This window comes from Varanus komodoensis, unplaced genomic scaffold (assembly GCF_004798865.1).
Source record: "Varanus komodoensis strain SLA01 unplaced genomic scaffold, ASM479886v1 scaffold4, whole genome shotgun sequence".
NCBI lineage: Eukaryota > Metazoa > Chordata > Lepidosauria > Squamata > Varanidae > Varanus > Varanus komodoensis.
Genome location: NW_025335941.1, coordinates 47,038,327 through 47,062,694, shown reverse-complemented (window position 1 = coordinate 47,062,694; position 24,368 = coordinate 47,038,327). Strand labels below are relative to the sequence as shown.

Below are 24,368 nucleotides of genomic sequence, written 5' to 3'. Positions count from 1 at the left end.
GGAGGTGAGGTAGGGCAGGGTTGGTTTTAAAATTGACTTTTGACAGTTGTAGGGATTTAGTATATAGTTCACATGAAACTGAGGAAAACTTGGTGGTGATGGTGGGGTATTTAATTGTTTCCAGTAGAATCACTTGGGTATTTTTATTTATTGGTGGAATAACTCTTCTGGTTATTTCTCTCTCATTCTCACTCGTGTGTTCTCTTTTTCTCCCTCAGGAAGTTTGTAAAAGAACAAAAACAGGTTCAGGAGGAAATCAGTCGAATGTCTTCCAAAGCAATGCTTAAAGTACAGGAAGATATTAAAGCTCTGAAACAGCTTTTGTCAGTGGCTGCCAGTGGATTGCAGAGAAACACTCTTAATATTGATAAGCTGAAAGTGGAGACTGCTCAGGTGCAATTGCAGAAGCATTTGCATTATATTTGGAAAAAAAAATACTGTTAAGAAAGAATGTGCTTACCTGACTTAAAGCTATTCCTTTTACTTTTGCAGGAGCTTAAAAATGCTGAAATAGCATTAAGAACACAGAAAACCCCTCCTGGCCTTCAACATGAAAACACAGCACCAGCAGAGTGAGTAAATGTTCTGACATTCTGAATATAATGGGATCATTATATTATGTTTCATAGTTATCTGAGATGGATTGAAAGTGCCATTTTGTATCTGCATGGTGTTTTTCAGTAACTCAACATTTTAAAGAATTTTTGCTACAGTGTTGTGAAAGAAATAAAGTTTTCTGTGATAACAGGAAAGTTTCCTTTGCTTGTTGTATGAAGCAGAAATAACTTTTCCAAGTGTTCTGTGTTCTTGACAGTAGTAGCAACAGACTCTGTTTAGTAGGTCATATTTTATTTGTTTAAAGCATTTTTACACTGCTCTTTTCTGTACTAGTTCCAAGGAAGCTTATATGAAACCAATAACAAACAAGATAGTCCATGCTCATGCAGTTGCATCCTAGAAGATACAATGCAAAAGGAAAACAGGATGAGGGAAGGAGAAACAAGCAAACTCATGCACTAGTTTTAAAAGTTACCTTAGTATGCTTGATCTTTACAAAGAAGCCAAGATATTTTTTGTACTCATATTTAATCACAGCCATCACTTAAATGTTTTAAAAATATACTCTAGCTATTTCAGGATCTTGATCGAACAGTTTGAAGTACAACTGCAGCAGTACCGACAGCAAATAGAAGAACTAGAAAATCACCTTGCCACCCAAGCAAATAATTCACATATAACTCCACAAGGTAAATGTTAGTGACCTTCTCATGCTCTCTTAATTATTACAGTATGCAGTAACTTTAATATCCAGTAGACTTACAGGGATTTCTGTTCAGGGAGATAAATGTCAAAAGAGAATCCTGTGGATAGCGGACTTGTCACTGAGTATATGGAGCACTAGATTAGATGGACCTTTGGTTTGATCCCACATGGTTTTTCTTATGTTCTTAAGTCAGATTAACTTGGACATTGTTTGGCCTTTAGACTGAAGATGATAAAGATGCTAGTTCATGGGCCTGGTTCTTGGAAGTAGATTCTCACATGCAGAAGAGAGCCGCCACCAAAGCATTGTGTGTGTCTCACAATAATTTTGCACAGGTGTCTCCTTACCATGGGTTGCAAACATTTTTAAAAATTTTGGTAGAATTACCCACCAAAATAAATTGATTGCCAAATTATATAACTGATGGAAAAAGTATAGTCCTAGTGGTAATGTGATTTTCACATTTTAGTCTTACAGAAATTGATTTTTGTATTTTCCTGTCTCACAGACTTATCCATGGCTATGCAGAAAATTTATCAAACATTTGTAGCGCTAGCAGCACAACTCCAGTCTGTACATGAAAATGTGAAGGTAAAAAAACATATTTTAAGTCAAATTGTACTGTAGCCATTTAAATCACTGAGATATTTGTATTACATCTTATACAGGTGTCTTCCTGACTTTTTTATGTAGCAGAACATTGATGGAATAACACTGGCTCCAAAACTCTAGTGATTTTGTTTCCTTCATTACTGAATGTGCCCGACCTTCCTTTTTCCGACCTTCCTTTTTCTTTCAAAATGGAATAGACTGTGATAAATGTCTAGAAGGTTTTTAAGCTAGATGCTTATGAAACCAGGTTAACCTTTATATTACCTGTTCACAATTTTTACGGTATGGTTCAATGTCTTCATTGTGTAGTTAGGCTAGCAATTTTTTTAACCTTAGTCTTCATCTAGTATGAGGTGGCCAGACATATACAGTAGGTCCAGGGGTACACTTCTTTGTATTTTCAGTAGGAAACTTAGGATGGTTTCTGTATTTCTGTTGCTAAAGACACCTTAGACCTTACTGCTTGGTGCCATGTTTAGTGAGGCATCCACAGTCATTTCAGCAAGGACAGCTTTAGTTGATTTTGATGTGAAAATGTATTTATAACACTTCTTTCTTGCTCTTTATAAAACCATTTCAAGATACTTTCCAGTAATAAAGCAAATAAATATATTATTCACAATTAACCAAGATAAAACAGCTATGCAGCCCATGAATGGCCATCAAAAGATCTCACATCCCACTGAGAGCCCAAAAGTGCAATCCTATGCGTGTTGAGACAAGGAAAAAAGCCTACAGTTCCCCAGTCTGGACCTAACTTTTCCCTGTCTCAACATGCATAGGATTGTGCTGTATGGCAACAGGATGAACTTTGCTTGATTGTGTTAATGACTATACCCCAACTTGACCTAATAGAAGGGTAGGATATATTTTAATTAAAATAAATGGAGCAATTTGACACCCTGAATTTCTTCTCATTTTAAGTTATTTTACTAAAGTTGCTGGGTGTTGCTTGTGCTCTAGTTTCTAGTGTCTCACTGTTGGACTTCTACAGAACTTGAAATTTGCAAGGTAAGATAGGATGCACTTGAAATATCTTTTCTTGTCTCCTCAGGTGCTCAAAGACCAATATCTTGGTTTTAGAAAAGCCTTCTTGGCGGATGCTGTGGATGTATTTGAGGCAAGGCGAGTAGAAGCAAAGAAGTGGCAGAATGCTCCTCGTGTGACAACTGGCCCTACTCCTTTCAGCAACATACCAAATGCAGCAGCTGTTGCCATGGCTGCAACACTCACACAGCAGCAGCAGCCTGCTACAGGTCTGAGTGCATTCAAGTTATAGCTTTTAGTGTTACAAAAGCCGTGCCCTTGTGTAATGTTTTATATAAGGTCTTCCTTTGTTTTGGAAACATAAAAATTGTGAGTAACAATTCAACAAAACATAGGTAATAGAAAATGCAGGATAGCCTTAGCAATAATTATGCACCCAGTATTTAATCTTGTGATTTTACATGTAATAGCTTGTTTACTGTATTACTAAACCCTTTGGAATGTGAGTCTTTGTCACCTCTGAGAAGGCATAGGATAAAGTCTTTCTAAAAAGATGATACTATTGTATAAACTAATTTGTTGGGAAATCGTAATTCAAATTTGTTTTCCTCATGGAAAATTATATATATATTTTTTTACATTGCACTTTGTAATTTCAAATATGCCTCAAGGTGAAATATCATTAGGGTCATTATTTTTTTAACAGATTCAGCATGAGGATGCTAAACATAGTTGGAGTTCAAATTTGTATATAAATTTATAAAATCAAAATACTGTTATTGTGGTGGTACTCACCGGGAAGTAAGTATGGCTAGAAATTAAGCAACTGTGAGGGGAGAGGTGTTTTATTTCCACTTTTTTAAAAATATTCTTTTTTGGTCAAACTAGATGCTTGAAGTTAGAAGCTTAAGGTATGTCCCTTCCAAAGAGTTCTGCAGGTCACATTTCACATTTAGAGAGACCTGGAAACCTGGCTACTTTATTGCCTAAACATAGGCCAGAAAGCAACTTAAAACCCAGCTTTGTGCTGAAGTAGTCCTCTAGACATACCTGAAAATTCCCTGGAGCCTTTTTGCCCTGCTTCAGTTGCACCTTTGTGGGGGTTGGCAAAAAGCAACCTGGTACATGCATGCACATCTTACTACCTAGAGAACCATTAATTGAGGCACTGCAGTTCAGTAATGGGTTCTACAGGGTATTTCCAGCTTTGCCATATAATAGGTGAATCCAAATAGAACTTGGGAAGAATGAAAGGATTAGTACACCCTTCTAGGCTTACTAGAGCAGCATAACATAATCACCTGTGATTTTAATATTTTATTGTAAGCATGTAACAACTTTTAAATGCTCTTTACAGGATTTATACTGAAGAAGCTAATGGTTCAAGCAGTTACAGACCACATCTAGAAGTCTGTAATTTATAGTACCTTAACTTAAGATCTTTCTCAAGTTATTAAAGCAGATATACATAAAACATTACTGAGAGAGGGAGCAGCACTTTACCTGAAGTCTTAAGAATCTTGGTGGAAAGTTCTCCCACAATCCTAAATGTCCTTTCTTAAATGTGAGAAGATTAATTGATTTTGGTGGAACTAATAATTGAAGTAAGTTGCTTCCACTGACTGTATCATGAATTGGTGTCAGTAGAATGGATCCAAAGAATAATGGGCAAAATCCAATATTGCACAAGCAGACTTCTATTTCTTCCCCTTGCAGTCCACTGCACTCTCCCATCTTCTCCAGCTTCTTCATGACTACCAGTATCCAAAGAAAATCTTGGGGACATGCAGGGGACTGCACGGGAGATGGAATTTTCCCTTTTTGTGTTGACAAAAGCCATTCCATAGGTGGAAGGGGTTAACTGGATACCACCCCATGAGCGGAACAAAGAGTTGTTAGTGCTGTACAATTTTACTGGGATAATTGTAGTACTGTTGCTATTTTTGTGCTTACATAATACAATGACATCCTTGAATCTAGTTTCAATTTCCTCAAGCAATTCTGTAATACAAATGGTAGAAATGTTTTGGTCAATGGAAGGCATCTACTGCATGCAGAAAGGCAACTTTGTATCTAGTGTTTTGTCTTTTTCCTAGTGCTGAGACCAGAGAGGTAAGCTGATATTTGATGACTATCATTTTTATATTTTATTATATCATGAAAATGTAACATTGCAAAGAAGTTATTCATTCCACCCTAGAGATATTATGGTGTAGTAGAGTATCCTGAATTGTTTAGTTGTAGATACTGTGAATATGAAAAGCACTGTTAAAATTTGGAAGGGCAATAGCTAAATGATAAGACCCATGCTTTACACGGAGAAAGCCCCAGTCATAGATTAAAGATGCTTTGGTAGAAGTATTAGGAAAGACCTCTTCCTCAGACTTTGGAGAATCATTGTCAGCCTGATTAGGCAATACTGCACCAAATGGATCGATGGTTCATATGCTGTAACTGTATTACAGCCTTCTGTCTGTTCTTGATTCTGCTGAGACTGCCAAAGAGTAGCCAAGAGGGGGATTGCCCATTCTGTGAACCTGACTAGCAGTTGTTTTGTTTGCTTTTAAATAGTATACTGTAACTTGATGTTAGGTGGCATGGTATAAGTGAATATTTTTGTGTTTGTGGTATAGAGGGGAGTTTCCCTAAAGTAGAAAAATAACTTTCTTTGAGGTAGGGCAAGATCATAATTCAAAAATCAATAATGAAGAAGAAAATTTTGTCAGTGTTAAAATAATCTGAGTTTTGCTAGCTCTGAATCATTTTCCTAAACACAAACAAATGCCCGGGAGATGGTGTTTGCTCTACTGTAGACCAGCATCTATTGTTATGCCCAGTGCATGCTACAGTAGAGCTGCTTAAGCAGGTCTGGGTAACTTACAGCTTAACATATGAACTTAGCTGTTTTCATTCTAGTTACTTGGATAGCTGTGTGATGAATAATTTTCCAGGGACAAATAGTTTAGTATAGATATGACTTTAAGTGTATTTTGCTACTCACTGAGCAATTAGGAGTTGGTTGGCTTACCTAAAAAGCATGTTGCTTAGCTCTGCTCTAATGCCTTCTAGCATTTAATGCTTTATTGTGTCCTTTGCCCTTGCCAAGGTCAGTTTACAATTTTGGGACAAATACCTGTCCAAATAGACACTAAATTGGACTGTGTACTTGAAACAGTTTGATGGTTAAAATCCAATGCCTTGCCATAAAAAATGAGGTTAAACTAGAGCAGCCTTCCCAACCTGTTCTCCAGATGTATTGAACTACAGCTCTCATCATTCCCGGTCTAACACAGATGGAGGGAACCAGGTTAGAGAAGGCTGAACCAGGGTTAACTTAATGGTATTTGAAGATAGTCTAGCCAGTTTTCAGGTCATATTTGGACAATTTGGGTTGCACCTTTATCACAATGGAAAGACTTGAGCCTTGTCTGGCAAGCCTTGTAGGAAATCTTGTTGTTTACCTTAACTGGCCCCTTATGCCACATTCCTAAACACACTTACTATAGAGAGTAAGTTCCATTGAAATCAGTGGGTCTTATTTCCAAAAAAGCATGCATAGGATTGCACTAGTAGTTGTGAGTTATTTATTAAGCTAAAACTGTTCTTTAGGTGAATATAAATTTTAAATAGACTGCTGCAGGTAATTATAGTTTAAATTTTCATGACATGTTATCCAAAGGTAACAAGTTTACTTCTATGTTCTGGCATGAACGATCTCTAGCATTATCTAAATTATATACAATGTACCTGACTTTTAAATGAGAAGTTCTTTAATTTTCTGGTACAAAGTTTGATTTTCTGGTACTAATTTGAAATTGCCATTGAGAAATTTGTCAGCTTTATCTATGAAATCCTGTTTTCCTGTAACTTGAATATAAGTTTGACTTGAAGTATTTTAAAAATCTGGAAGGCATACTTAAATGCAAGCTTGACTTGGAGGACTATGGCGTCATCAAGTTGTTTAAAGGTCTTCCACCAATGTGCCTCTTGCTTTAATGGAAAACTGATATACTTCCTTTAAAAGAGAACACTGGATGCTTTTGTTGTTAGAAAACTGACTTTGGACTGGAAACTTTTAAAGGAGCTGCTAGTTAGAGTATATTTGTTTACATCAAGTTTTCATCTGTAAATGCAACACTTATTTATAAAAGAATAAAAAGTTAGATCAAGACTCATTTAGTTGAACTTGAATCCAGTAATTACTATACTTAGTTTCTATGGATTCCAGATAGCAATTAATTTCAGCTAACTTAGTCTGGACCTAACCCAAAAAGTTTAATTAGTCTATAGTGGATGCGTATGGAACTTCAACTTGCCAAAATAAGTGCTAAGTATTGGTTGAAAGTTCACAGCTCTAGTTGCCCTTTTAATGTAATGCTATCTTGAATATAACCTCATTTTTGCATTGAATCACCTAAGGTGTGGTAATGTTACTTGCAAAAGATATAATGCAAATCAGTGCCTTTTGCTTGATATTTGGTTATCTGTTTAATTAGCATTTGTGAGAACTAGAACCTCAACTTTTTATGTACTAAAAAGGCCACAAGGGGACCATTGGCACTGTCTGACCTATACAACATAGCCTACAAATTATTGCTAATGATTTACTTTGGTTCGTTTTAAAATTGCAGTCATGATAGATAAATGTACTGTAATGCAATAATGAGGCAGAGAAATTTGTAGGAGTCTATCAGTATCCAGAAGGAAAATGAAAGTGATTTTTGAGGAGACACTAGCTGGTACACTTGCTGGCATGTATGTGTATTCTGTACTGGCACTGCTGGATTCATATGGATCTACAAGATATTCTTTTTTTGGGGGGGGGGCAATCCAGAGAGTGCTGCTGTGCATTCTCTGTTCACTTTAATTGAGTTTGCCTGAGAACGGCATCTAGTGCATTGTACCCCTGGCCTTTAAAATGGGAGGAATATACAAATATGGATGGGCAAGCACAGTACTGAATTTGAGAAATCCTTCAAGTTTAACTAATGCACTGATTGCTGTGCTTAAAGGTGTAGGAATACAGATTGTACTGTGAAAATGGTTAAAGGTGCAATCAATCCTATGGAAATTTAGACAGAAAAGGGCTTACAGATCCCAGCATGCTGCAGCTCTGGCAGGGCATGCTTGAAACTGTAGCCTGTGTTTCTGTCTAAACTTGCATAGAACTTCACCTCAAATTGCTTATGTTAAGTTACTAGATGAACCTATAGATTTTTTTTGTTGCAATTTATTTATAGTGTGGGACTAGTAATTTTTTCCACACACAGAACAATGGGCTAAGGCCATACATTTGATTTTGGTACATTAAAGATAGATTTTGGCAGTGCGCATATGTAAGGAAACCACTGTCTCTTCTAAATGATGTTAGAAATGTTCGAATCTGAAACTTTTGAATGTATTGGGTAAGGTGCACAACTGTGCCTTTTCTGTAAATGTTTATTTAAACAGGCAAAAACTGTTGTAAATGTAGCAAAGTCCTAACAACTCAGTAACTTATCATTTTTGTGTGAACCAGTTTGAGTTGTCATGTTACTGTGTAATTGACTTGCTCTAAAATGAACAATAAATTTAATAAAACAAAGTCATTGTCTTGTGTGTTATCCACTCGTTTCACTTTGTTTTTTGTAAAAAAAAAAAAAAAAACCTGGAAGAATTATTCAATGAGTAATATCAGACATTGGTAACATGATGATTTTAATCACATAGTATGAAAGTTCATTTTTAAAGAACCAATGATAGCTACTTGTAGGAAATTCAGATTGTAGTCCCATCAAGGAGCAGAAATTCTAATTCAGAATGACATGCTAAGTTGTAATAGAACTATGGTCTCATGTTTTGGCATCACATACTCAGTTTACCTATAGCCATCTTGTGTTCCATATCTAAGATGTACCAATTTAGACAAAGATGGTCTGGTGAGGAATTGGAATTAAAATTGGGGTGCTTTAAAAAGCAATTGGTAAGCTATAATATATTTTTTAATGCAAGGGTTTACGTCACAGATCTCTTATTGCGAAAGAGTAAGGCAAGCTTTGTTTTCATTTTTTTATACCAGGGCCACAGCCGACTCTGGGAATTAGTTTTGGAACGCCATTCGGTTCAGGTATTGGCACTGGCTTGCAATCAAGTGGCTTAGGCTCTTCAAGCCTTGGAGGTACACTTTAATTTTTTCTAATGTTTCACTGAATTACTATACAGCACTTCCTGAATTGAACTAGGTAGCACCCTGCTCTTGCAGAATTAAGTCCGTATGTGCTTTATGCTAAATAGACAAGGAAACACCCCTATATTCCATGTAAATAGATCTGAAATAACTACTGGCCTCTGATTCTATATTCTCAACCTCCTGTTTTGATTAGAAATCCCACTGCAATTTTAGCCCATCTTGCAAGAATGGGGAAAGTAGATTCCTCTTTGTACTCTAGCCTTTCCACCATTCACAATCAAGATGGCTAATCTTCCTTGTACTCTTTCCTACACACTTTTCCGCCTATTTACCCCATTCCTTTGAGGGGGGACCTTTGGGTGTGACCCCAAAGACTTTTATCATTCCTGGAATGCATTGAATTCCTTATAAACGAGACATTTTGGAGGATAGGAATCAACTGCCTTAAGTGTGTATATTGCCTTGTTTTCTCATAGATAAATGTAAACATATCTTGATGTGTGCCTTAATCCTGGGGATAGGATTTATTTGAGAACTAATTACCTATCCAGCTAAAGAATTTAATGGTGTTAGCCTATGGTATGCCATACTAAAATTACAAAGACATTCATTTTGCCCTTGATATTACTAGTATACAGTTTTTCACTTTTGTAGCACATTTTGGAATTAGTTATGAGAGTTTGGTGGTGTAGCCCACACAATCCCAAGTTTTATTGTTGGTACACATATTAATGAAAAAGTAATCTTAGCGATATTTCCTGAGAGGTGCTAGCTTTCCCATGATGATGTACAAACATAAGGAACTTTTTCCTTTGAAATGATACATTACTGTGGATCCTGTGAACAGCCAGTGCAATGTTAAGTGTTCTGTTGCTAGAGTGATGAATTTGTAGATTAGCAAAGCAGAGCATGATTCTTGGAAGAACAGTAATTTGCTTTCCCCTATCTTTAAAGCCTGAATATGTAACTATTTACACACACATTCATGTGGATGAGATGAAACCTAAACTGATAAATGCACCTAGAAGCACTGTACCGTTGTTAGGAATGCTGGCCTGGAACTCAAAGAGATCTTGGTTATAGTCCATCCTCTGCCATAAAGCTCACTGGGTGATTATAGGCCAGTTGCTAAATTTCAGCCTAATCTAACTCCTAAAGTTGTCATTGTGAGGATAAAGTGGAGAACAGGAAAACCTTATAAGCTGAAATAAGTACTCCATTAACAAACAGAAAGATGCAACAAGTGTTATTAAAATGTACTGCATCTTTTTAAACATTTCATGAACTGCAGCATGCACACTTGCCCTCCCTAACACTTCAATCATAATTTGCCTCCCATCCCTCAAAATAATTTGAAATATATAGTACAGCAGGTGAGCTGTTGGTTATATGTCCTTTTCTGATTTTCTGTAAAAAAAAAAAAAAAAAAAACGTGCTGCCTGTTACCCCAAAGCAAAAACCAGATATGTTCACCATCTCCCACTTGCTGTCCCACACAGTTCCCAGGAATGGAGGGAGGGAAACCAGAATTTTTCTTTCTGTTAAGTATAAGACCATTGTCTATTCTTACTGCTCTGTAAGCTACTACATCTATGTGAGGAATATGGAACTTGCCTGCAGAAAGTTTCTGGTAAGATGATAGTCATTTCAACAAACATGAGCTGGGGATGGTAAGCTTCACTCATATTTGAGAAATGGCAAATGCTTTTACTTTACTTTACAAGCACAGGCATAACATATTTCTCATGAAAACAGGATTCTGTACTCTGCCCAGTAACTACCAGACCTTCCTTTGACCTACAACTCATGGGCATTTCACTTTGATTACTACTTTTATTTGTGGAGGGAGAAGATTATGTATCGAAATATAAGGACCTTGTCCAGTGCGTAGGTCCTTATATTCCTATGCATAATCCTACCAAATAATGACTTATTTGTAGGAAAGACCCTATTTTAAGGACAATCCCTCTAGCAAATGTAGATGACGTGATGTCCTTGGGCACCAGAGTACTCTTAGACATGTTTCTTAGTGCCCACCAAGACACCTTCCTCCTAATTTTTATTTTCAAAATATGTTTATATCACCTGGAATTGCTTCAAAGCAAAGTACTGCTATCTTAGTTTCCCATGAATGCCTCTAAACAGGTTTCTTGCCCTTTGTGCCTAACCATAACAGCCACTTGGTGTTTGTGCCAGCGGCACTTTCTCAAATTTTCAGATGTGCACACAAGCCAAACATTTGCCTGCCTCTGCTTTATAAGAAACTATACAAAATATACAGTGTAGCAGATAGATTTGAGGTTTGATTGGAAGAATGAAACACCAAAAAATACACTAGTTGTAAAATAACATGGCATAGTGGTGAGATTTACACCATTATTTTGAGAGTAGTTGAAGTATCAGTGAGGAAATGTGATTTAAATCCATGATGTAAAAAGACCTTTTTTCTTTCTGAATACCTGTTTCCATTCAGTTAGCAATGGGGTCTTGTGAAAGTAAACCTTTTTTAACCTCTGCAGTTCACAATCAAGTGTTTTTTAATGTCACAGGCAGTTAAGAGACATAGATTAGCTAAAGGGACGTTTTGAAAGGCCAAATCATTTAAAGCAGTCCAGTCTTGTATGTGCCTTAACTTGTGTTCCCTGTCTTCACTGCTGTTCCACTAGGGTTTGCAGGTAGCTCTGGTTTTGGAAGCAGTGCCACAGGTGCACCATCATTTGGATTTGGAGCCACAAATAAGCCTTCAGGAAGCCTTAGCGCAGGTTTGTTCTATTCTGGATGTTCAACTATCTAAGTTATCAGTACCAAGTTCATGACATCTATCTCAGTCATTAAATTCAAATCTTCCGTTTATATCAAATACCAATTTAGAATGGTATTAGACCAGAAATAGGCAATCTGGTGGCTGCTAGATGTTTTGAATTACAATTTGCCATGTTGACTGAGTTGTAGTTCAAAAATCTGGAAGGCATCAGGTTGCTGTATCAGAAAAGCTTGCCTGTGAAAGGCTCATGAATAGAAAAAAATGTGTTTGAAGTTCAGATATCTCTTCTGCAAGTCCAACAGTCTGGATTCTCAGAATCACCCTCCTCATTCCACATGAACTTGAGGCTTGTTTAGATATTGGCTGCTGAATGCTGCATAGCAAATCGCTTTTGAATATGAAAAAAGCTTGAATGGAACCTTTGGTATGACATGAGATTCACTTGCTTAAAGGAGAAAAAGTCCAAAGTCTTACTGAACATGCAGAAGCCATTGGTTGCATCAAAATTTATTCTCTTCAGTTCTGAGCAATATCTCCCTGAACAAGCTGTGGTGTTTCCAGACATCAGTGCTAATCTTATTTCTTTGTTTTCTAAAAATGTCTTAATACTGCGACCACCGCAAGTTTCTCTCAGCCTATTATTAGATGTTTATGTTAAGACTGACCTGTTCCTTTTTTCTTTTTTTTTTAAGTTCATTGTTCGTGAACTAAAGGTTGAAGTTAGAGTACTCAAAATATTGAAGTTACATGAGCACTCTTGGCATGGTTGGCCGTATGGCTGAACTGGTGAAACGATTTGTTAAAAAGGAATTACATTAGAAAGGGATACATGGATGATAAGGTTATCAATGGCTGCTACTCACAAAGACTACATTACCTCCAAATAAGAGACAATATGCCTTTATATGCAATTTGCTGGGCAACCCAGCCAGAAGGATGTTGTCTCACTTATGTCCTGCTTGTGGGTGTCCCATGGGCAATAGTTTGGTCATTGTATGAACAAAATGGACTAGATAAGCTTTTGGTCTGATCCAGCATGGTAGTTTTTATGTTCTTAACTAGCCATACTTGTTTTGTCGTACATTTCAGTTGAGTACAGTTTCACATACTAGCTTGTAATAACTGGACAAAGTAACCTTTTGCCACTGTTCATTCATTGCTAGTCTACAGTAGTTTCTTGCATGCCAGTATTTAGAGAAGAGAAACTGATATGATACTTTTTTTGCTTTTTGCCTCTTTGCACTAATGAATGAAGTAGTTGGTTATCCTAACAAAGCATCAGAAAACTGGCAAAAGAGCCTTTGAAAACTAACAAACTTTTTATAGTATAAGCTTGTGATCATATCCTCAATTGACAAGGGTGGGTATTTATGCATGTATGCATGTGGGTAGAATGAAATAAACTGTGAGCTTCAACAAAATGCAAAAAAGAGAAAAAAGATATGCAAAATAAGTACAGTGATAATTCACAACAGCAGTAATTGGTGTCAACACAAACTTAGCACTGTTAAATTAACATTTCTGTTGGGACAGGAAATTACTGTGTTTTTTCAGACAAAGATGAGAGGAAGCAAACTTCATTTTTAATCTTAATGTAGCTATTTTATGTTGGAGTCTCTTCTTGACATTCCTCAGTTGGAGAATGCTAACTTTTCTTTTAACCCTCCTATTTCCACCTTCACCTTCTCTACAGACATACATACATACATATATTGACTAAGGAGAATACTTTGAACATCTGCTGAAATGGACTTCAGTCCACAAAAGTTCATGCCATAATACATTTGTTAGCATTGAAGGTGTTATGCAACTTTGTGATAAAACATTTTAGTTTGTTTAGATTCCTCAATATTGTGTGTGCTAAAATGAACTGTATGTGGAATCCTGAGAAGGCACGTCATGTGGGTAGGTGGTTCTTGATTCCAGGAATTAAAGAGGCAGTTTGTTCTACGTGTTAACACAATAAACTTAGCACTGTTAAATTAACATTCCTGTTGGGACAGGAAATAACTGTTCCTCTCTAGAGGAGCAGTTATTCAGTCTGGGGGTCCTCTTCAATTCAAGGCTGTCACTAGAGATACAGATGGTCACAGGGGCAAGCAATGCTTATGCCCAGCCACCTACAGCCTTTCATGATCCAGGATAGTCCAACTTCATACTCTCGTAACTTTTCACTTGGATTACAGTAATGCAATATGTATGTGTAGAGCAGCCATTTGGTATGGTCCAAAAGCTGCAGCTGGTTTAGATTGTGCCTGGTAGAGTGTTAAGTGGGACAGTTAAGTGTGCCTGAAACTGATGTTTGAAACACAGCACTGGTTGCCTGTGTACTGCCAGGCCCAATTCAAGGTGATGGGAGTTGTGTATAAGCTCTAAAAGACTTGGGTCCTAAGTTCAAGGAATGCTTCCCCCAGTGCCACCCAATCTCTGCTTTAAGATCAGCCAGAGAGGCCCTGTTCGACCTCATTAGTGGACAAGGCCTGGAAAACAGTGACTCAATGCACAGCCTTTTCATCCTGGTTATGAAACATTACATGTTAACTAGACTATTTGTGTCTTGAAGATAAGGCCATCCTTTTGCAAGCCAGTGAAAGTGCTTAATATTGAAACCACCCATGTAATAAGCTCAAGAGCTTTGTACTATAAGAAGTAAACTGTAGCTGTAGAAAGAACAACACTTCTTCGTCATGGCCTCTGTGCATCACACATATGGGTGCTACTCCTGCGCAGTGCCTTTGGCCGGAAGATTGCAAGCTAACGGTTTTTGGCGGGAAAGCTCTGCTCCCCCTCCCCCGTAGCCTATAAAGAGCGGAGCGTCCGCCATTTTGTTCAGTCTTTGCCACCACCGTTCGCTGTGCCTTGTGCCACTTTTGCTCTTGCTCTGACCGTTGCTCGTCTAGCTTGTTCTTGTTCTCGATTGTTCTCTCCCAGTTGTTATAGCCCTGTTAGTTCTTACAGTTCTTGCTAGTTCTTATAGTTCTTGTTAGTTTTCATAGTTCTCTATCATTCTACCTTCTCTTTCGATCTTCTATAAAAAAACAAAAACCAAAACCAAAAATATATTCTTACCCTCTGTACTATCTCCTATTTTTTCCTTTCTTGTGATGGCACAGCGAGCGGCTTTCCGCAAATGCGTGGAATGTGGGTCTAAGATGTCTCCGACCGACCCACATGACCTTTGCCTCCTCTGCTTGGGGGAGAGGCATAGGACTGATAAATGCTCTCACTGCCTGGCCTTCTCTAAGCAGGCCAGGAAGAACCGTGAGAATCGTCTGCGGAGGCTCTTGTGGGATCGGGCTCTCATGCAGTCCAACCCACTCGTTGTTGCTCCGAAGCCTGGCTCTGCTACGGTGGCTCCGCCGTCACGCCTTTCGGATGAAGGCACGTCTACCATGGGGGCTCCACCTGCTTCTCCAAAGAAAAAGCACAAGAAGTGTAAGCATGATGAAACTGACAAATCTGCAAAGAAAACCAGGAAGAAGAAGGCTCCAAAACCACCAAAAAAGTCGAAGGACCCGGAGTGCCCTCGACACCATGACTCGGGTTCGACAGCCCCCTTGGTACCGGCGGCAGTCACTGTACCGACTCCACCCAATCCGGTGCTTCAGGCGGCTATGAGGATTACCCCTCAAGGGTCCCCTCGCCATGTGGCTGACCTTCCTGCTGAGCCGCTTCCAATTCTACAGTGGGGGTCAATTTCTGATGGGGAAATTCAAGATTCTCCCCCCAGGGCTAGATCGCCCACACCTATGCCCGCAGCCACAATGGAGGCAGATGTGGAGATGTCCCCACCTAGGAGCCGAAGGAGTAGCTGCATGGAACAGCTCTCCAAGGGATGGCATCACTCCTACTATCAAGCCTGGGGTGATCCACACTCCGTCGGGTACTATCCCGCACCTAGGGGTCGGTCTTCACCGCCTTTCCGTGACCGCCCACTGTCCTTGAGCCCAAGGCGCGCATCCCCGATACCTCCTCGGGATGAGAGTAGCCGGTCCGTCTCTCCGGTGGAGTCCTCGTCATTGGCTTCTTCATATTATGGTGCTGACTCCGACGGTTCGGAGGTCGATTCAACCTCCCCTGACGTCGCTGTGACCTCCCAGGGCCCTGCGTCACCGGACGAATCACATGTCTCCTTCGTGGAGCTGATCTCCCAGCTTGTCCAGTCCCTTGACATCGATGCCATCCAGCGTCCGGGACCCACTACGAACAAGTTTTACGATGTCGTCCGCGGGGAGCAGTGAACCTCCATCGTCCTGCCGTTGATTATCACCTTACGACAGACGATGACGGAACCCTGGGACTTGCCTTCTCACCCTCAACCCACATCTCGGACGTACGAATCCATGTACCAGGTTCGGGAGGAGGACATTCCCTTCCTCCTCTGCCACCCCAAGCCGAACTCGGTTGTGCTGCAGTCCTCCCAGGGCAGAGAGATGAGAGGCCACACTGCACCAAGGGACAAGGAGGGATGAAAGATCGACTCCCTGGCCAGGTGAGTCTACGCAGCCTCAGGCCTGGGGCTGCACATTTCCAACTACGAGGCGACGTTGGCGAGGTATCAATACTTAATAATGCAACGCCTCCACAACATCGTCTCAACCCTCCCGGACCACCAGGGTGACCTGGCAAAGGTGCTTATCAAGGAGGTGATGCAGGTCGCCGTCCAGCAGTTGTGGCATCATGTGGACACGGACTTGAGAGCCTTGGTCAGTGCCATCTCTCTCTGCAGACATGCCTGGTTAAGGAATTCCAACTTCCAGGAGGAGACTAAACGGAGGATTGAGGAAATGCCCTTTGACGGGTCCGGGCTTTTCCACTCCAGAACTGACCACAAGCTGAAGAAACTCCATGAGTCCCACATGACGGCCAGGCGGATGGAGTTTCAGACTCAATTAGGCGTAAGTGGGCATGGACCCGTCCATCCTATAGACTAATTGTATCAGCCTAGACAACAGCCCCAACAGCAGCAACGCTATCTGCAGGGCTGTCGCTATTATGACAGACATAGGAGGCAGCATTGACGGGACTGGCGAACCATTCCTCTGATCCCTTTCATACCCATCCCCCTCTCATCTGGGGACTAGCTGAAAAGCCGACTCCCCATTTGGGAATCCATCACATCTGACCGGTGGGTATTATCCATCATACAGCACGGCTGTCGGATAGAATTCAACATCGTTCCTCCATTGAGTCCGATCCGGTTTACATCATGCTTGCCGGGATTGCTCGATGAAATACAACAACTTCTTTGTAAAGGAGTGATTCGTCAAGTAACTCCACCTGATGGACTCCACGGATTCTTCTCCAGGTATTTTACAGTCCTGAAGCGGGATGGTGGTCTATGTCTGATTTTGCACTTACGAAATCTGAATCGATTTATCGTGACAAAAAAGTTTCGAATGACCACCCTTCAAAATATTTTGCCGCTGTTAAGGAAGGAGAATTGGTTTGCCTCATTGGATTTGAAGGACGCCTGTTTCCACATTTCGATTCACTCGAGTTATAGGCGTTTCCTTCGTTTTGCTGTTGCACCCCATTTATACGAATTTACGGTTCTACCTTTCAGTCTGGCCACCGCTCCAAGAGTGTTCACCAAATGTATGGCCCCTGTCTGCGCTTTCCTACGCCTCCAAGGCATACAAGTTTACCCTTACCTTGATAACTGGCTTCTGGTGTCCCAGTCTAGGGAAGGACTCCTCGCATCCATCCGTACAACCTGTGCATTATTAGACAATCTGGGCCTATGCATTAATACCGAGAAATCTTCTCTTCTTCCGACGCAGACGCTTACCTTCATCGGAGCCCATTTGGATTCGACGCTGGGAAAAGCCTTCCTTCCTCAGGACAGACAACAGTCTCTCGCTCGCCACATCCATCGAATGTGACGAGACAGGACGGTTCTGGCAAAGTCCATCCAGAGGCTTCTGGGACATATGGCTTCCTTGGTTGCTGTGGTGCCACAAGCCAGACTTTGGCTTCGTCCTTTACAACTACTTTTCAACAAGATGTTCCACCCACAGAGAGACTCGCCGTCGAAGTTGATTCGAATCCCATCCTCGGTGCTCCATTCTCTACTCTGGTGGTCGGTCCTAGCCAATCTGACTGTTGGGGTTCCCTTCAGGCCCCGATGCCCGTCGATAACCCTCGGTACCAACGCATCTCTTCTGGGATGGGGAGCAGTATGCTCCGGCCTATATACCCAGGGCATGTGGACTCATTGCGAATCCACAAATCATATCAACTTCCTGGAGCTGTTGGCGGTATTCAAAGCCCTGTGTTCTTTCGAAGATATTCTTCTACATCAGGTCATTCAGATAACTTCGGACAGCATAGCCACCGTCCTTTATCTGAACAAACAAGGCGGAACGAAGTCCCCGACTCTGGCCAGACTTTCTATGCAGATTTGGGACTGGTGCATTCTGAGAGACATTACACTAATGGCAGTCCATTTGGCTGGTACGGACGATGTGGAAGCGGACCTCCTCAGCAGGCACATGTTCATCTCTCACGAATGGGAACTAGATCCTCAGACACATGACTATCTTTTTCATCACTGGGGGTTCTCCAATGTGGACTTGTTCACCACCCAACAGAACAAGGTGTGCAATGCTTTCTGTTCGAGAGCGGGAATCGGGTACGGATCCCTAGGGGACGCCTTCATGATCCCATGGAACAACCTGAACTTTTACGCCTTCCCGCCGATTCCTTTTATGATGAGAGTGATAGCGAAGATAGTACACGATCGGGCCACGGGGATACTATTTACCCCTTGGTGGCCATGCCAACCCGGTTTGCTACACTGCTCGACATCTCTCACAGGGAATACCTTCATCTTCCACTGCTTCTGTACCTCATAACCCAACAGGACGGTACGCTTCACCATCCAGATTTACTATCGTTGAACCTAACAGCGTGGTGAATTCGATAGCTAACCTTGCGCCATCTGTATCGACGGCAACTTCAAGTGGTTCGAATCCTGCCTTCGAATCTGCTGCATTCAGCGTTACTTCCTCTTTTGTTCCTCCATCACCATTGGATCTGAGGATTGATCCGTTGAATCTGGCAACCTTTCATCTGGATATTTAACACATCCTTGATTCTGCTTTAAAGCCATCTACGCGGAAGTCCTACGTGACTAAATGGAGACGATTTTCCACCTTTGCCGAGTCTCATTCTCTCCATTTACATCATCGATACATCAAATCCTTCAGTTCCTATTAGAACTGCACCGCTCCAGACTGAAACCATCTTCAGTGAAAGTGTATACAGCGGCAATCGCCTATCATCGTGGCATGGTGGACGGATCACCCATCTTCTTTCAACCTACTATTAAGAAGTTTCTTAAGGGTCTTCATAATCTTAATCCATCAGTCAGGCCAGTAATGCCTACCTGGAGTCTCTCTGTTGTTTTGCAAGTGCTTACAAGAGCTCCTTCCGAACCATTGGCAACAGTCGATTTATGTCTGGTTTCATGGAAGACAGCATTTCCCATGGCGGTTATCTCGGCCCGAAGGGTCAGTGAGCTCTGCGCTCTCCGCATAGACCCTCCTTACTGGAATTTTCACAGAGAAAAGGTTGTCTTGCAGCTCGATCCATCTTTTCTTCCTAAGGTGGCCACATCTTTTCATATGGGACAGGATATTATCTTACCTGCCTTTTTTCCATCTCTGTCGACTCTGTTAGAAAGGTCGTTGCACTCACTTGACGTTTGGCACTGCTTAGCCTTCTACAGATCTAGGACTGAATCTGTTCGGTGCTCAGATAGACTATTTGTTAAATATTCTACCAGAGACCAAGGCACTCCAGTCACTCCGCAGAGACTTTCCAAGTGGATAGTCCATACTATCACTTTATCCTATCAACTGGCTAAGATTGAATTACCCACAGCTCCTCGAAGCCATTCGACTAGGGCTGTTGCAGCCTCATCTGCCTTCGCATCGGGAGTCCCAATTGATGATGTATGTCGAGCTGCTACTTGGGCGAACCCTTACACTTTCGCCAGACATTATCGTCTAGACGTTTGGGCTCGGCAAGATTGCTCCTTTGGCAGAGCCGTTCTTTCATCTGTTCTTCGTTGAGGACACCTCCCCTCCTCCATTATGGTAAGCTTGTTAATCTACCCATATGTGTGATGCACAGAGGCCAAGACGAAGAAAAGCAGGTTGCTTACCTGTAACTGATGTTCTTCAAGGGCCATATGTGCAGTCACACAACCCACCCGCCGGCCCCGCTAGGTGTCAGTGTCCGTGAGTGGACATATTTGTCGGTACCGATGCTTTCCCATTTTTCACAGTACCAATTTTTTCTCATCTAGTAGTGACAGTTTTTTCCACATGGGGCGTACATTCGGTCATCAAAGACTGAACAAAATGGTGGATGCTCCGCTCTTTATAGGCTGTGGGAGAGGGGGAGGGGAGCTTTCCCGCCAAAAACTGTTAGCTTGCAATCTGCTGGCCAAAGGCATTGTGCAGGCGCAGCACCCATATGTGTGACTGCACAGATGGCCACTCGAAGAACATCAGTTACAGGTAAGCAACCTGCTTTTACTGAAGACACTCCAACAGTGTTTTTTAAAAAAGGAAGAGGTTGACCAGCTTTGAATATTGCAGATCTGATGTTCATTTACAGATCCCACAATTTATTTAAGAGAATAAATAGACATCAGGATTCTGCAATTTATTTTGGAGGGTTTTGCTAGAAATTCAGGTTTCGTCAAGGCAGACACATACCCAGTAGAATTGGTTTTCATTTGAATCATAAAGGGGCATCTATTCATACCAATGCACTGTTGCTTTTTATGCGTGGGCCTTGCTAACAGCACATATGCTTCTGGCTTGCATTTACTTTCCTCCCTGATGTTCATTTCAGAATTTTGTTGTGTTCGGGACTGTAACCTATATATGCGGTATTTATTGTTAAGCATCCTTCCCTGATTTGTTGAGAGAAATGTAGGGTGTAACATCCCCCTAAACAAAAGTATTTCAGCCTTTTAATGAGCTTATTGCACTGAGCAAAGACAAAGTCAAAATGGAAATGGAGTAGGAAAGGAAATAAGCTCACAAAATATACACATCACCCCAAGAGGTTGACCAGCTTTGAACTCTGCACCAGCACTCTTGTTGGGAGAATTGGGCATTAGGCAAGGAATTCAGCCTCTGCGTCTTCTAACAATAGTTCAGCATTTGCTCCTCTTCATAGCCATATTACCTAGCCTTGCAAAGTTGCTTTTACAGAGTGGGGTTCTGGTTTGGTTTAGTTTGGTAATGGTAGTACACTTGGGTACACTGGTAACATAGGCAAGAGCATTTACATTGCCATTATGCTGGTTACCAACCACAATAGTAGCACTAAAACTCACCAGTGAAATTTTAACAGCAGTAAGATACTGGGCCTGTCCTGTTAAAATTATAATACCTTAAACATTTCAGATAATAAAATGTTGGAATGTAACTTTTAAAGCAAAGTGGAACCTGAAATCCTGTATGACTAGAAATGGGAGATGGTATATTGCTAAATGATTTGCAGTATATTTTAAGTATAAACTGGATACAATTTCTGACTCACTGTTGTTTTGTAGGTGTTTGATTTTATAAATTAAGCTGTTAGAATTCCTTATTGGTAGTCAGTTCAGAGTTTTACATTATATGCAGAGGTCATCCCAGTTTACACCTCAGGGGGTAAAGTAGTAGATTGTATAATCCTGAAATCTCCCATTCCTGGTTTAAATGAATAGAACGATAATTTATTATTTCCATGAAATAATGGTTGTGTAACAGAGAGCTACAGTTTCACCTCAAAGTAATTTGTTCCTAATTGAAACAGGCAAAGTACTGCAGTTACAATGTCTTCTGACTTTGAAATATTTTCCCCTCCTCTACAAGGCTTTGGCAGTTCGAGCACATCTGGGTTTAACTTCAGCAACCCTGGCATCACAGCATCTGCTGGCCTGACATTTGGAGTGTCCAACCCAGCCTCTGCAAGCTTTGGCACAGGAGGACAACTTCTCCAGCTAAAGAAACCTCCAGCTGGAAACAAGAGAGGGAAAAGATAAATGGGAAGCTGTGTAGGGAGGGTTAGGGTCAGAAAAAGGGAAAATGAATTCACTTAGTTCATCTGGGAAAAATCTATTTTTTTAAGCTAATGTAGTAGATGCTCTGTGTCTGTGAAGGTTTATAACATTTTGCTACTTGTTCCCATTCTAGATTGTAAAAAAAAAATACTTGTAACAAATAGCTTTGTGTGTGTGAGTCAAAAAATACTTCTTTTTGTCTTACCTTTAGATACGTATTTTGCTATCAAAGATTCTTGTAAAGCCATCTATTTAACATAATATTAGCAACAGGATGTTTTTGTCCATTTGGTTTTAAACCATGTAAAGATACTTGGTTTCTTTGTACAGTTATACTATTGGAGTATATTCTAGTTCAAATGCTTGAATCCATACCTTCTGTTTCTTGATATGGCCTTTAAAAAACATCAGGGTGACTTTGTGTATACCTGTGTAAATATATACAGTACATATGCACATTCATAAATGTATTTGAGTACATATAACACCCTTCACACCTTGGATTGTATTTGTTGATAACCCTACTTCAAGAAAACCCATTGGAATGAATGGGATGTATGTTGGCCATAATGAAGTTTAATTTAGTTCAATGGGTCTGCTTTAGATAGGACTGTGTGTTGTTTCATAAGACAGTGTTTCCAAATTTGCATTTGGGTTTTTTTCCCCTCAGAATTGCAAAGGCCAGTTTTATCATGTGCTAAATGCATGTAGGACGTTTCAGGCTGCTTAATTTGTCATTTGTCATTTCTGTTTTATTTCTTTCATTGCTTTAAATGAACTGGGTATCTACAGTTAATGTTCTTAGGTTGGTTTGGTTCTGAACTGTAGCAATATGTCTTTAGAATGTGAGGATGGCACAGCAGAAACATCTTGGAGAAGAGTGTTCTCAGATTGCATCAACCCCTTCCGAGAAAAATTACCGCAGCATTTCCAAGTGCAGTGCTTCTGCATTGGGCCATAAATGCGCCACAGGCAGCAGAGGGGTCTTTCATTTCTGTCACAAGGGAGACGGACACTGCTTCTTGCCCTGATCAGGCCATTCTGCATGAATGAAGGGCATCTCCATTCTGGAACTGAGGTGTACCTGTTCTTAGTAGACTGCAGCCAGAGTAATTAGCTACAAAGTGCTGATCAAAGTTGTACACTTGTGAATAAACTATTTCACACAATTACAGTTGTGCAAGAGTTCAGATCAGGATATTATCGCAAGTTGAGCTGTATTTCCAGCTCAGAATGTTTAAGACAAAAGCAACAGGAACATTTATTGCCTTAAATGAGGGGCTAGAGTCATAGTCCTTGAATTATGTTGCTAGCACAGACCCCAGTCATTTCAGCAGGGCCCATGCTATGTTCTGCCTTTTAAAGGGCAGGTTGTAAACCAGCCTGTCGGATCACTGCAGTGTGTGAGTGAGCATTCAGAATTTTGGTGAGGTCTAACCTTTTTATACAGAGAATATTTTGTATATAACCAAATATTCAGTTCTCATCTAGGTACCTTTAAAAACAACAGTAAATAGTAGGCGTATGCATATTTTCTGAATTTGAAATTGGCTGCTTTTAGTTGAGTACTATTTTTGTAAGTTCTTGGGTGCTTCTGTGTCACCTGTTCACAAGTTGTCTGGCAAAAGTCTTGAATGTGATAGGTTTAGAAGTAAGAGGAATAGCTTACTTAGCAGAGGGCTTTTCAGCTTGATATAAATGTGATAATAGCATCTGAAGTATGAGCACTTTTTGGGCAGGGGAAAAGAAGTTAAATTTTGCAGAATTAAGAAAAGCTTAAAATGAATTTCAGACCACAATTTTATTTTAAATTTCTGTTGGACTTAAGTTAAAGAGATGAGCAAACCTGATAAATGTTTGTTACTGCTTTTTATTAAATTGTTGAACCAGTTAATTTCAATGTATATAATTTGTGTATCTTTTTTAATCGTGATGTTGTCTGTGTCCACATGTAGAACTTTTTGTTCTGCAAATAATAAAACTGATTGAAGTGAGTCATGTCATTCATATTTGCTTTTATTTCTGGATTTTTTTCTTATTTTCACAAGATCGTGATCCCACACACATAGGCCCAGGATGTACATAATCCATAATACTTGGTTTGCCGGGGCCAGGCATGAATGAATGCAGCTTCTTGCTTGCTCACCACTCCCCCTTCACTAAACAAACCAGGAACACCCTGTTGCTGCACTGGTAGTTCTCACGATTGAACTTGGCACTCTGGGTTACTGTGGGTTAGACAATTCAGAATTTAAATCCACTGTATATTGTTGTGTTAACTCTGGGTGGTTTAACTGTCAGCAACACAGAACATGAGATTTGGATCCAAGAAGGGCATGCCTGGGTTATTCTGGAAAACAGATACGAAATGGAGATCTGGTGGTATCGTGCCAATTTATATGCTGTTTATCCCATCGGCTTCACATGCACCAAGAGGGAAACAAAAATAAGGATCTGTCAAATGAAATTCTGGGTTTTATACAGGAACGATCCTGACTGTCTT

General features: G+C 40.4%; 1 protein-coding gene across 6 annotated transcripts in view; it reads left to right on the top strand.

Annotated features, from left to right (window-relative positions):
• NUP58 (nucleoporin 58) overlaps positions 1–23,859 on the top strand; it is a 39,998-nt gene extending 16,139 nt beyond the window's left edge. For 3 of the 6 annotated variants that reach the window (XM_044441582.1, XM_044441581.1, XM_044441580.1), the window contains 8 exons: positions 219–393; positions 493–572; positions 1,129–1,247; positions 1,773–1,855; positions 2,931–3,132; positions 8,922–9,020; positions 11,699–11,794; positions 21,678–23,859. In XM_044441582.1, coding sequence (XP_044297517.1) covers positions 219–393; positions 493–572; positions 1,129–1,247; positions 1,773–1,855; positions 2,931–3,132; positions 8,922–9,020; positions 11,699–11,794; positions 21,678–21,847 — 1,024 coding nt within the window. In that variant the 3' untranslated portion in view covers positions 21,848–23,859. Of the gene's footprint in view, positions 1–218; positions 394–492; positions 573–1,128; positions 1,248–1,772; positions 1,856–2,930; positions 8,448–8,921; positions 9,021–11,698; positions 11,795–21,677 lie in introns of those variants that run through there. The other 3 variants (XM_044441583.1, XM_044441585.1, XM_044441586.1) reach the window with 3 other exon arrangements.
• Positions 23,860–24,368: the final 509 nt, after the last annotated feature.